Source organism: Amphiura filiformis, chromosome 11 (assembly GCF_039555335.1).
Source record: "Amphiura filiformis chromosome 11, Afil_fr2py, whole genome shotgun sequence".
NCBI classification, from domain to species: domain Eukaryota; kingdom Metazoa; phylum Echinodermata; class Ophiuroidea; order Amphilepidida; family Amphiuridae; genus Amphiura; species Amphiura filiformis.
In genome coordinates, this window is record NC_092638.1 from 36737729 (window position 1) to 36751824 (window position 14096).

The 14096-nt window shown below is 38.5% G+C and overlaps 1 protein-coding gene across 1 annotated transcript; it reads left to right on the top strand.

Annotated features, from left to right (window-relative positions):
• Nucleotides 1–5841: 5841 nt before the first annotated feature.
• On the top strand, nt 5842–13671 carry LOC140164800 (methyltransferase-like protein 27). Its single transcript, XM_072188165.1, has 6 exons — nt 5842–6010; nt 7782–7929; nt 9099–9224; nt 10598–10736; nt 11505–11597; nt 12339–13671. The coding sequence occupies exons 1-6, from the start codon at nt 5925–5927 to the stop codon at nt 12497–12499; spliced, it is 753 nt and encodes a 250-aa protein (XP_072044266.1). The 5' UTR covers nt 5842–5924; the 3' UTR covers nt 12500–13671.
• Nucleotides 13672–14096: the final 425 nt, after the last annotated feature.

A 14096-nucleotide genomic window follows, 5' to 3' on the forward strand; every position in this document is an offset into this window, starting at 1 on the left:
TGAACCTAGTCTGACCTTTGACCTCCCAAAGGTCATGTGCAGTTATGGTCAGTGATTCTTGTGACCAAATTTGGTCAAAATTGATGGAAGTATGTAGGAGCTAGAGCACAAAATAGATTGGGGTCAAAAGGTCAGGTTGACAGAAGAAAAATCTGTGTGACTGAGATCTCGTACGATACAAGACACAGCCGTGGGTCACGGCTGTGTAACTACCGGCATTACACAGCCGTGACGTTAGTCACGGCTGTGTCTTTTTTCTTACAGGTTCTTCTTCTTCTTTCTTCTTTCTTTCTGTCAACCATTACATTTGCTCTAGCACTCAAACGCTTACATCGATTTTGACCTAACTTGGTCACAATGATCATTGACCGTGCCCCTACATGTCACATGAAACTTGTGGGGTCAAAGGTCATGCAGGGGTCACAGGGTCAAAAACGTGATTTCAACTAAAATGCATCTTCTCCCACAACTTACGTTGGACAGTGACCCCACTTGCACACATGCATTGTTATTACCCAGTGTCTATGTGGTGTACACAGATTTGGGGTCAAAGGTCATTAAGGGGTCACTTCCGGTATAAAACGAAAAACCTTCACACATTTTTATTAGCTAAGTAAAACATAGCACAGTAACGGTATGTTCACATATGATCTGCAGTCACCCAATGTATATGTGGTATTTTTTTTTATTTGGGGTCAAAGCTCATTAAGGGGTCACTTCCGGTATAAAAAGAAATACCTTTAAAATGCATCTTCTTCCACAAATTATGTGGGACAGAGACACCACTTGCACACATGCATTGTTGTCACCCAGAGTATATAGGGGTGTACACAGATTTGGGGTCAAAAGGTCATTAAGGGGTCACTTCCGGTATAAAACGAAATACCTTCAAAAAATTTTATTAGCTAAGTAAAACATGGGACAGTAACGGTATGTTGACACATGATCTGCAGTCACCCAATGTATGTGTGGTATTTTTTTATTTTGGGTCAAATCTCATTAAGGGTCACTTCCGGTATAAAATGAAATACCTTTAAAATGCATCTTCTTCCACAGATTATGTAGGACAGTGACGCCACTTGCACACATGCATTGCTATTACCCAGTGTCTATGGGGTGTACACATATTTGGGGTCAAAGTTCATTTAGGGGTTACTTCCGGTATAAAACGAATTACCTTCAAGAATTTTTATTTGCTAAGAAAACATAGGACAGTAACGGTATGTTCACACATGAATTGTGGTTACCCAATTCATATGTGGTATTTTTTTATTTGGGGTCAAATGTCATTAAGGGGTCACTTCCGGTCTGAGACGAAAACCTTCAAAATGCCCCTTCTGCCACAAATAACATGGCAAAGTGATGCCACGTGCACACATACATTGACATTAGCCAATGTCTATGGGGTTTTCATATATTTTGGGGTCAAAGGTCATTAAGGGGTAACAACACGGCTGTGTTCGTGGTCTTGGACCACAGCTAAGTCTAGTTGCACTTATCTATGATCAACACAACATGACGCATGATTGAGCTTCCTCAATGCCGTTGTTTCCCCCACGTCCGTGGTCAAGGTCTGGGGTCTGGACGTCGGAGGTGCAAGACGTGTCTCTCATCTGCTCCGGTATCTCAGCAATTAAAAGCAACATTTTGCTTTAACTTTTGCTTTAACATCTGCTCCGGTATCTCAGCAATTAAAAGCAAAATGTTGCTTAATTTGAGGGCTAATACACCAGTGGATTATTACCCTCGGTATCCTATATCACCGTTTAAGTGAAATTTCTTGTGAAGGAGAGAGAATTTTGACGTGTTTTGGACGCCGCACTTGTGTCGTAGAGAGAAAGGATCAGAATTCAACAACTGGGTACAACGGCGGGGAAAAAAAAAGGGGAGACCAGAAGTGGTTCTTATCATATTTTACCAATCAAGCCATCATTTTCTACCATCGTTCTACCATAGTCTAGGAAGAGTATATGTTTTAAATTAAACCAGTCTGGAGGAATTTAGAGAGAAGATAGAGGAATTTACGGGAAAAGAAGTGGGCGTGGTACTGAGAAGAAAAGATCAACCAGTGGATCTCCGGGAGTGGACCCAGCTCATCAAACACGCTAAGTGGCAATATATTAAACTTTATATTTGTATCTTCATGTTTTAACCTATTTATGATGTATGACATTTGTGCAATATTTGATGTTAGCAACAATTCAATTTAAAAACAAAGCAAATCTTCATAATTAACATCAGCGCCATCTTATTGACGTCATAGATTTGCGAAAATTACCGAGAGTGCCGAAGAGCCGAATTTACACCAGGGCCCGGATTGAGAAGTACGTGAGCCGATGTCAACAAAGTGGACACGTGACAAAAGCGCCGGTAAAACAGCTGTAGAGTGTTGTATTCAAGTAAATCATTGACTCGCAGTTTGATATAATTGTTGTGCAGTTTAAATCAAAAGCCTCGGTTTATCAAACAGATAAGTGAAGTTGTTGTTGATGTAAAGTGATGAAGTGCACGAAGTATATAGTAGTGAATAGTGATTGTAACTTTTTGATATTGATGTGCATGTAGTTGTAGCAGCATCCGGCAGAACTGAAAGGAGGAATTGGAAGAAGTGAGTAATTGTGTTTGTTATTTGATGTTGACATTGAGATGAAATAGTCATGTTTTGAAAATTGATGTGCATCGGTACTAACCTAACAGCAGCATTAGAGGAACCAACAGAAGTGGCGTCAACATTTTACTGATACATGTGTTCGTGAATTAGATGTAGTGCAGTGACCTTTTCTAGCTATTGTTTGCAGGGGCTACAGAGGAATTAATTATATGTGAACTTGATGTGGTGCAATCTGTGATTTATTGTTTAAATGTATACGGAGCAGAAGTAAAAGTGTTTATTTTGTGAAGACAGTGCAAAATCTATGTGAACTTATTGGTGCAGTGAATAGTTGTTGACATTGACGTTCATTAGTAAAATTAGATGTATTGGATGTACAGAAAAACAGAAGGACCAGTTCCAGAGTAGCAGTATATAAACTGCTCAAATAAAGAAAGTCCGCAGTCGTGTAACTCGTCCTACACCAAAACCTGATCTTTTTATGACAATTTGATTGATACGGTCGTGTGAAGAATCTTGTTAGCTGCAATTTGATACCAAATTTGCTGCCGAAAACTCTAAATTCACAGAGATTGATACCAGTATATGAAATTTGGTGCATTTTCAAAAGTTGCAAATTAAAAACAGACCACGCGGACCTGTAGAGGAGAATGGCAGAGCGCGACTATTGACATAGCCCGAAACAACCGCTAGGTCATATCGATCGCATCGTGCCCTAGTATTCATCAGTAAAGCACTGTAGCAATCCATGCGTTAAAATTAACAATTGAATAAAGCGCGCACTTGGGATAGTCGACATGGACCCATCGTGGGCAAACAAGGTTGACCATATTGCCACGCTAAGAATTTCGACCGCGTGCTTCATTTTGATTTGCAACTTTTGAAAATGCACCAAATTCCATAAACTGGCATCAATCTTTGTCACTTTTGAGTGTTTGGTAGCAAATTTGGTATCAGATTGGAGATAACAAGATTCTGCACACAGCCTAATCAATCAATTTGTCACAACAAGATCAGGTTTTGGTGTAGGACGTGTTACATGACTGCGGACTTTCTTTATTTGAGCAGTTTACATCAGCAGAAAGCAGCTCGTTAGATTACATGGTGGGTGCAATTGTGAATTTGATGTAGTGCAGCAGAATAAATTTTACTGCGAAAAGTAGTGTTTCGTTTACATAGTGAGTAGTATAGAAAGTGCAATAAACATTTCCGATACTTGTGTTTTGATGTGCACATTTAGCAGCGAAGTGTATGTAACAGACGACAAGCAGAAAACGACTGTAGCAGTATAAAACAAGTTAAACAACAGGAAGGCGCAGATATTTAACTTGATGTTAAGTGTATGTTTTATGAAGACAGTGCAAAATTTATGTGAAACTGGTGCAGTGAATATTTGTTGATATCTGACGTTCATGAGAAAAATTAGATGTATTGGAGGTACAGAAGAACAACAGAAGGAACCGTTCCAGAGTAGCAGTATATACTTCAACATAAGATAACCTTGCAAACAAGGCAAGAATGTTCGCGGATGACTGTGTCATCTACACAGCGGCAAAAACACAGCAGGACCTTCAAACTCTTCAAGATGACTTGAGAAAGCTTGAAGAATGGCAGAATAGATGGGGAATGTCCTTTAATGCATAAAGATGTTACAAAATGAAAATTAGCAACAAGATGCAACCTCCGGATATGGATTATACTTTTTGCAAACTGCAAGAAGTGTCATCGCACCCATACCTGGGAATAGAAATTGATAACAAGCTCAATTGGAATACACAGAGGAAAAACACAATTTCTAAAGCAAACAGGGTGCTTGGTTGTCTCAGAAGAAACCTATGGTTCTGCACCAAGGAAGTTAAAGAAACTGCATATATGGCTTTAGTGCGACCAATACTCGAATATGCAAGCACAGTCTGGGGGCCATACCAGGATGGAGCAATAAAACAACTTGAAGCCGTGCAGCGTAAGGCTGCCAGATTTTGCATGGGGGACTTTAAGCAAAGAAGTAGTGTGACCAAGATGATAAAGAGTTAGGATGGGATTTATTGGAAGATAGAAGGAAGCAAGCAAGACTAGCAATGATGTATAAGATAACAAACAACATGGTGGGCATAAACAAGAACGATCATATGGAGCTAATAAAAGAAACAAGAACCAGGAAGAAGAACAGCAGCAATTATAAACCAATCTATGCAAGACTCAACACATACAAGTACAGCTATTTTCCAAGATCAATTAGGGAGTGGAACGCAACAGGAGAAGAAACAATCAAGGCAAGCACAATTGACAGCTTTAAGAACCGGTGCTGCGTGCAAAACCACATACCTTTGCAAAATATGATATTTTGCATATGCAAAATTACATACTTTCCAAAAGTATGTAGTTTTGCATATGCAAAACGACATACTTCGGCAAAATATGTAGTTTTGCATATGCAAAATATCATACTTTACGGTCACTATGAAAAATACAAGTTTTGCTGGGAAACCCCGTGCAGTTCGTGTTTGTGAATAAGGGCGCATGTCACAATGATTGGTAACTTATATTTTAAAAGGCAAAATATAGCGGACTGTGTATGTAACAAATGAATTAGCAATATCTGTATCTGTCTCCACAATCCTAAAGTATTGGGCTACATATAATATAAATTATTCTTTGAAAGAAGAGAATATTAGAACAGTGACCGTATGGATCCATTCTGCCCCTAAAGCGGCCGATACCGAACAACACATAGGGCCTACACGGCCTTGACCTGCGATTGTCTAAATTTGCATGCTGGTCAGGTAGAAGATAAATAACAGAGTGACCTTCAGCTTCTCCGTGTTTGGTCAGACCTACCGTATAGGCGCAGGCTGCATGGGGTGTATCCTGCTGTTCCTGCATAAATTAGTGTTCTTGTTCAAACCTGAGACTAGTATACCTCAGGTTCAAACACATGTTTCACACTAAGTGTACGCTGCATGACTGTATGTTTCTGTTTTCAGGGATGATTATCCTAATGTCTAATAAATGATGAGGGACATTAATTTGGTGGTATGCACCCTTACAACACACATCGCGCGGTGTTTCTTTATGCAAAATAAAAGTTATGCAAAACATCATACTTTGTTAGTATGTAGATATGAATGCTATACCGGCTCAACAGTGCAACCAAACAGAACAATTAGATAGAGACACGCACCATATATCCGCGACCATGACCCAAAAAGTTGGTGAACTGCAGCTAATAATCTGTATCTACCGACTCAACCAAGAAGAAGAAGGTCAACATAGTCGTATCGACTATAATAAGTGATACATGTAGTTAGCGCGAATGCAAACTACGATACAGTCGACCAGGACGGCGTTTGAAGCAAGCAGTAGGCCCATGAGCATGTTAAGTATACCAAGAAATAAAAGGTAAGTTGGGATGGGGGTGTGTGTGTAAGAGAGTCTAGATATTGGTAGATATTTTTGAATGCATAGTAAAATGCCTCGTTCGCAAATTATATTCCAGACTACGTATAGCAGGCTGTTGCAGTGTTGACTAATGAGAGAAGCTTTTTTGTTCTGTACACATATTATAAAATCCTAATTTTTGTCAGTTTTTGATTTGATTTGAAACGCACCATGTTCTTTCAATACATGTATTCAAGTGCAAGCCTTACACTTGGTTTCTCATTAGAAACCAACTGACGGGAGATATTCATCATTTTCTACCCCGGTTTCGTAAGATCTATTGTCTGAAAATCGAGCATAGCAGAATACACGTGTATTGATTTAGTCTCCCTGCCTGTACAATGTATTTATTTACCAGGCGTTGTCGAGGTGCCACGTGGCTCCATGAGTACCTCTAGCCCAACCCAGTCAGTCAGAGCACGAAGCTACAGGAGAGTCAACACTAGTTTCACTGGGTTGGGCGATCCAGCTAGAGGTACTCATGGAGCCACGTGGGTTCTCATCATCCAGGGTAGTGATGTTACATGTGGTCTGAAATATGGTGAACGAATTTCTTACAGTATTCCTCCTCGCGGACTATCGTTTCCTGCGAGGAGGAATACTCAGGGTCGTTCCTAGGGATTTTGCCGCCCTTGGCAAAGGCTCTTCCTGCCGCCCCACCAAAGCATACCAAAAAAGTGTTAAGGGGGGTTACCCCCTTGAAAACTGATAAGTTTTGACCTATTTGTATTCGTCTCCGCCCCGTGTCTTCTTTCTTCTCTGCCCCGTTTCTTTTCCTTTTCCGCCCTGTTTTCTGTTTCTCTTTTCGCCCTCTTTTTATTTTTTCCTCCCATTTCTTTAAATTTGTATACGCCCTCATTTTGTCTTCCCTTTCCTTTCTCCATTCTCGTTTTTTCCCTTTTTCCCTTTTTTTTTGCGCCCTCTGCGTTTGCCGCCCTAGGCGACCGCCTTTCCTGCTCTAATGGTCGGAACGGCCCTGGAAATACTGCGTTTCTTTCTCAGGAAGGGCCAGGAAATTTTTATCCGGCAGGTTCAGTAATTTTTTAACGGGAAGTTCAAGAGTTTCCGACCCCTTATAAAGCGCAATACAGTCTACATAGCCATGCAGCATGCAAAAAAATTTACAATACATGTAGTTTGGATAAATCATCAACAATTATCTATAAATCACTGACAAATGCCCCGTTTTTTACGATAAAAAGGAAAATTTCAATAAGAAAAATGTATACTTTGGGAGTGGTGGGTGGAGAAATTAAACGATCTTATCAGACAGAAAGCCGATTATAATGATGAATTATAATAATGAATAATGAATAAAATCAGGACAAAATCACAATCAAACCGATTAAAATGCCAATATCCGATTGCTGGAGTAGGAAGCTTCGTCCTTCTTGCTCTTTAGAACGGACCCACTTGTCGATTTTCATTTTTTGTGTGTATTTTCATGTTTTCTTATTTCTTGTTCATTTGTCTTATCTTTTATTTTATAGTTCTGATGAATTAGTAGATCCATTAAATAAGAGTTCTGGAACACTTCGTTTACATTTCCTGGCAATTTAATCCACAAAATATATTCACAATATTTCGGCCCTAGGCCTCTATCAAGTGCGAGCTGCGATCATCATATATCTATATATATTTTCCCTCCATGAGGGTAAAATGCTGTTTTCTTCCGTTCAAAATGAATATCTTAGTTTTTTAAAATTAACCCACTGACTAACATTTTTTATAGCTTAATACAAATAGAAAAAAAGATGGCTACCAATACAGATGCAATAGAAGAACGACCATTTGTAAGAACCGAGATAGTTCAACTCATTATTGAAGGAAACCCCGAAAAAATGTTCGAGTACTATAAGAATGCTAAAGGATATGAACAAGTAAGTGGTATATTTATCCGCCGTTGATAGGGTGAACATCGATATCTCGTATTATTATAAAGTAACGAAAGCGAGGACAAGATGAGTACCACGTGATTATTAAATAACGAAAGCGAGGGCAAGATGAGTACCATGTGATTATTAAATAACGAAAGCGAGGACAAGAGAGATGAGTACCATTTGATTATAAAATAACGAAAGCGAGGACAAGATGTGTACCATGTGATTATTAAATAACGAAAGCGAGGACAAGATGAGTACCATTTGATTATAAAATAACGAAAGCGAGGACAAGATGAGTACCATGTGATTATTAAATAACGAAAGCGAGGGCAAGAAGGGCATTAACCATATCAATGTTCACCTCGTCAATGTGTACTAATTAATACGGAATGCTATTATATAGGCCTGATTATAGCCGCATTTTACATCCGTGTGCCCGTAACTCATAGTTTCTTAAATGGGTCTCAGACAGATGTCGGCAATTGCACATTTCATGCATGATGGATTCAAAGCATTGAAATTTCGTCCTCCTCTTTCAGGTCCTAGGTCTCCTCCTACATGGCATATAAGACGTTTTGCCGTTAGACCGTAATTTGCTGATAACATGAGCTTTTGATATAGGCCCGCTTTTATACGTATATGTCATTAAAAACATCAACATTGTTTGCCCAGGGTAACTTGTCTAGCTAAGGTTACCCAGGGTAACCATACCCAGTGGCGGCTGAAGTATTAAAATTTAGGGGGACGAGGATTTGGTTTTACTAAGACATGTTTAATTGAAAGCAATTTTAGTCCAAAATTTAGCCCAAAATGGAGGTGATTTTTGTTATCGGATCAGCTAGTGTACGGGGAGTACGATAAATTGTGCAATTTTACCCTATTATATGGCCCGTGTTTTTCGGACTAAAACTGAAGATGTACACTGTACAAAAAAAAGCAATAATTGCCCTTGTTTGCTTTGTTTTTTTGCTGTTGTTGTTGGTGGTGTGTTTTTTTTCTTCTTCTTCTTCTTTTAAGATTTTTAGGGGGACGTTCCATTATGGAAACATTTTGGTATCCGGGGTAGAATCATAATGGGCACATTGTAGTGTAGGTTTTCGCGGGGATCACTTATATTACCTGTAATCATTTCATTTTCACCTTTTCTTTGTTTCACATTGATCAAGTATGCCAGTAGTCTTGGCAAGGCTGCCGGAGCTCTGGCGATGGCGAAGATATTAGAAAGCATACATCTGAGTAAGGATTCTCGCATCTTAGACGTAGGCGCTGGCACTGGGATCATGGGAGAAAAGGTAACTACACTCACAGAAATTGTTCGTTGGCATTACTCAGTAAGTTGATGTAAGTCGTTGCGTCAACTTTCCGAGTAATGTCAACGCGTACAATTTTGAGTAACGCTGACTCGATATCATTATGTTGGTCGCACTCATTTGCACTTACTTTATTGAGTTGTTACAACTCAGAAAATGAAACTAGGTTAGCATAATTTTCTAGAGGTGTGCTATAGTATACAAAATTTTGCACTGATTACAAAAATAGATATTTGAATACTGCTAATTGTGCAGAAAATGATCCAATTACGTGAATTAAGTAACAAAGTACCAAATTAGAATAACTCAAAACAATAAGTACCAGTAACTTAATATGAACGAGTTACATCAACTTACATGTTGAGTTACAATAACTCAACTAATTGGTTCTTTGAACCTTGTTTATTTTTCTAAGTTCCATGAACTTCAATTCAGAAGTTGGCATCACTTAAGAAGTTGACGCAACGACTTACATCAACTTTTTAAGTAATGCCAACAAAGTTGATTAGTTGACGGAACTTTCTGAGCTTTTTCAGCATTTGTTAAGTTCGGATAACTAAAATGAATTTAGTGTTGGCAACTTTTACACTATTTTTGAGTAAACTTACTCCTTTTGAATTGCGCCAACAAGGCGAACAAGTCATTTCTATGAGTGTACTAACATTGCATGGACAGTGGAGCTGCTCCCTGAGCTTTACCCCGATGCTGGCAGCCGTGATATTTTAGATTATTTAGGACTTTTTGTACTTTTTAGTCCAATTCCCTCTTGCTTTTCTCCACTTCAAAAATCCTGGCTAAAGCACTGAATAACATCCATTGATATTTCCCGGTGTGAAACGCCGCTCAAACGATTTTGTTTTCATATAGCATTTTCTTCAACATTTTGTCACAGTGGCACATTTTTTGTCACTGTGGATGACGCTGCCAGTGGCGCGCCAGAAATTGCTTTCTTTTTTGTTTACGCAAAAATCGGGAAAGAGAAGGAGGAAAAAAAGAAGTCAAAAAAGCGTAAAAACTTGAAGAAGAGGAAGAAGAAATGGAAGAAAAGATTGATAAGGAGACGCAGGTCGGAGAAGAGACAGAGAATGAAAAGGAAGAGAAGAAAAAGAGGAAAAGAAGACGGACGAGAAGGCGAAACTTAAGAAGCAGAGGACAAGAGGAGGAAGAAGAAACTTCGGGAAAAAGTGGAGAGAGCAGTTTAAGTAAAGGGAACCAGGAAAAAAGATATTAGAAAGAAAAAACTATTTCGATTAATTTTATTTCAATAAGTTTTACAAGTCATGCATGATTTGAAAACTTTATTTTTGTCAGCTTATCTGTAAACGATATTATTCTCTCTTTTGTTTTTCAATCAGCTTAAGGAAGTAGGATACACAAATGTTGATGCATTAGATCCAGTCGAGGAAATGTTGCAGTTTGCGCAGTCGAAGGGTGTTTACAAAGAATACATACATGAAGCTATAATACCTGGCAAGAAAGTTAACATAGCTGACAGTAAGTCTGAATAATCACACACTGGTAGGTGGGGGGCACTAAATTTTTCAATATCCATGATAATAAAATTAAAGCAATTATTGCCCATGTATCTTCCATTTTAGCCCAAAAACGTGTTTTGGGCAAAAATAGGGCACAATTGTGCGCGCACTAGCCCATCAAGTACCAAAATTCACCTTCATTTGGCGTTAAAATAATCAAAAAAAATTGAAACTTTTCCCCGTATTTTACGCACAAATGTCATAGTAAATCCGGCTCTTATATGTTCAACACCCCCCCCGCCAATTTTCTTCCCTGAAATACGATCCTGCAATCTGCAAGCCACAAAACATGGCGACTTCTATAGGATCCTGCTGTAGAGTCCTTTGAAACGCCACACCAAAGATGATGAGAACCTGTTTTACACCCGGGTTTTACATTATCTACATGGTAAACATGGTATGGTAAATTATGTTTTACAAGTCCAGTGATTCATTTCCGTTTTAGACGTTTCATCTTCTGATCGGAAGACTTCATCAGGTTGTGAAAGATTTGTTTTGGCCCCTGAACATGTATAAAACATTACCAAACTATATACGAAACTATACGCAACTTTAGTGTATACATGTTGAGGGGCCAAGTGGACTTACGGTCTTCTTGCGCTTAGGTATTTTCTTTGTTTTGCTCTCAAAATTGAAACGGGACTTTTTTAACAGCAAAAACTAACATTTTGTGGAAAAGAAATAAATACAAATCTACTTTTAACAGTTTTAATTGTTTTGCTTACAGATACTTACGATGCTTTGTGTTTACTTGGAGCGTTCCTCACTGGTCACGTAAGAACAACGTCATTGCCTGAATTAATGAGAATAACTAAGCCCGGTAAGTCTTAATCTCGGTCTAAATAACACATAATTCATACCGACAGAATACGCGCCAGAGTAACGCAAATGTAATCGCTAATATTGCGAAATATAGCCCATAGTAGGACGAAACATCGAATGACTCTACAATGCAATGAATGAACAGTAAGTTGACGTAGACATGCAACAAGTCAATTTGGAACAGCATTTCGCAAACTCTCCAGTGTCTCACGTTTGTTCACTTTTTAATTTTCAATTTTTGGGGCTATGTTAAGTTAATCCTATCGACCTTTATTAGTTTGATCTGTTTTTAATGTAACACATCAACCATAGTACAAACTGTTCTTTTCCGGAATCCCTGAAGCTAGGCAAATAGCTTGCATCAAACTACCCACGTACATTTTGAAAATTTACCTAGATATACATATTCATTACATGACCAGGGTATGACTGAAAGAGCCACCGATAACGCTATAGAACCAAATTCGATGTGGTGCCTAATTTCTCAACCATAAGTAGTATGTGCAGGAATATTTTATTCTAATGATGTTAATTACCAGCCAGGCAATTGGAACATGAGTAATTAGACCTAAAATGGGGTAAAATAGGGAGTCTACCAACTTAATTTATACTCAAAAATGCCTCAATATCAATGCCCTATTGGGTTTTCGTCTATAGTCTATGTATTTTATACAGGTCTGTGTCATCTACTGGTGTAACTTACTGTCGTAATAATTATTATTGTTTGTTAATTATGCAGGTGGTGTAATTATGTTCAATGTTTTCCAACATTGGATGAAAACGGACCCAGAATTTCACAAGGATTCAATCGAGGCAGAACTCCAATCATTCGTCGATAATGGAAGTTGTACAAAATGGAGCAAGCAGGACATTACTGTGTTCTCAAGCAATGGGAAATAACACCAGTGTACCTCCTCACATTAAAGCCACAGTGTGCGGGTTTTTAAAAATAGATTTTGATTTTCCTAAAATTGTTACTTTTCACTATCAGATAGCGCCATGTCCTTTTTTATGATATAATAAACTGGACGTCATCATGGCAGGATTTATTAGTCGTTTTATGTACTATTTATCCCGTATGTCATAATACCAATATTAAATGTAATAAAATATAATGAAAAATAATTTGCAGCAAAGCGTGCAGTCGATAATATGCACACACGAATAATGTCTTTAAGATAATGCGGACAGATTATACTGCAATAGCAATTGATTTCGCAGTACTTGATGGGGTATTAGATTTGGCAAAATGTGACAGCACCACATTTTGGGGGGTTCCAGTTTAAAAAACATGACCCTCTCTGTGTATGAAATTTTTGACATTTGACCTTAAAACTCATGAACTAAGCACCGTAGAAAAATATGAAAATTGATTTTATATTCCGTGTGATATATATATAAGAAGAACAATTTGAAATGCATTACAACATGATGGGAATATTTTTAATTTTTCCCTCACTGTGACTTTCGACCCCTCGTGGGAATCACAAGAGGCATAGAAAAAAATGTAACCATCATTTTTTTCCGGTTTAAGGATGCCAAAAACATGGGTTCCACTAATGTAAGAATAAAAATCCCAAACACATAGCGTCCAGTACTATAAAGTGTATGTAGCTGGGAGGAAAAGCCGACAATCATTTGAAAAATTTAAACTTGCTCCGATCTTGATGAAAATGATGCCAGAATCTTTGTTTTGATAAGATAAATGATCTTTAATAATGCTAGTTAACAACATGTGAGAGATGTTTCATTACCTATGTACACATCAAAACATGTCAAGTTCATTGGGTTTCTATGGTCATTGACCTATTTTGATGCGAAGTTTGAAATTTGACCCCGTGTATAAAGTTTAATGACCTTTGGGACAATCTTTTGTTTTGGGAACAACACAATACTAGGGTTCTTTTTATCTTTTCGGTTTCCGTAAGTCTTTTGTTCAGATACGAAAACGCGAGGGATTCAGTAAGTTACTGTAATCTGACTTTATTGTTAACTCTGAAGTACCAATCCGCTTATTTCAATAGAGGTGATTGCTTATGTCAATAAAACCGGGAGAGAAATGATTACGTTAACACCAGTGTTTTTAATGGTCTAGCGCCCTCTCGTCTTTACATTGGTAAATAAATTGATCTACATTAATTTGACAAAATGCATGCCAATCCGAATGACAAAGTCCACTTTTTTCTGTAAAAACGTTGCAAATAAGCCCTAAAATTACAAAAGGTCCGCTTGTGCATGGCCACAGTGTCGCCCTTCCATCAATGTCTATTTCTACTCCCTATTTTGCTTCCTCCTGCCCCCCCTGATCAGTCTCCCCACTCCCTCCCGTCCATACTCTCTCCTCTCGAGTTCTTCTTTTCTAGTCTCTCCTCTCCTCTCTTTCTTCCTCACCCCTCCCACTCTCACTTGTTCAGTCTCAAGTATTTCCCTCTCTCCCTCCCTCCCTCCCTCCCTCCCTCCCTCCCCCTCCCTCCCTCCCTCTCCATCCCTTGCGAAA

Excerpts from the sequence above, each read along its gene's own strand:
- LOC140164800 (XM_072188165.1), top strand. The coding sequence starts at position 5,925 with ATGCAAACTACGATACAGTCGACCAGGACGGCGTTTGAAGCAAGCAGT. Across the intron at positions 6,011-7,781 it reads AGTATACCAAGAAATAAAAG|CTTAATACAAATAGAAAAAA; the intron begins GTAAGTTGGGAT and ends CATTTTTTATAG. Across the intron at positions 10,737-11,504 it reads GAAAGTTAACATAGCTGACA|ATACTTACGATGCTTTGTGT; the intron begins GTAAGTCTGAAT and ends TTTTGCTTACAG.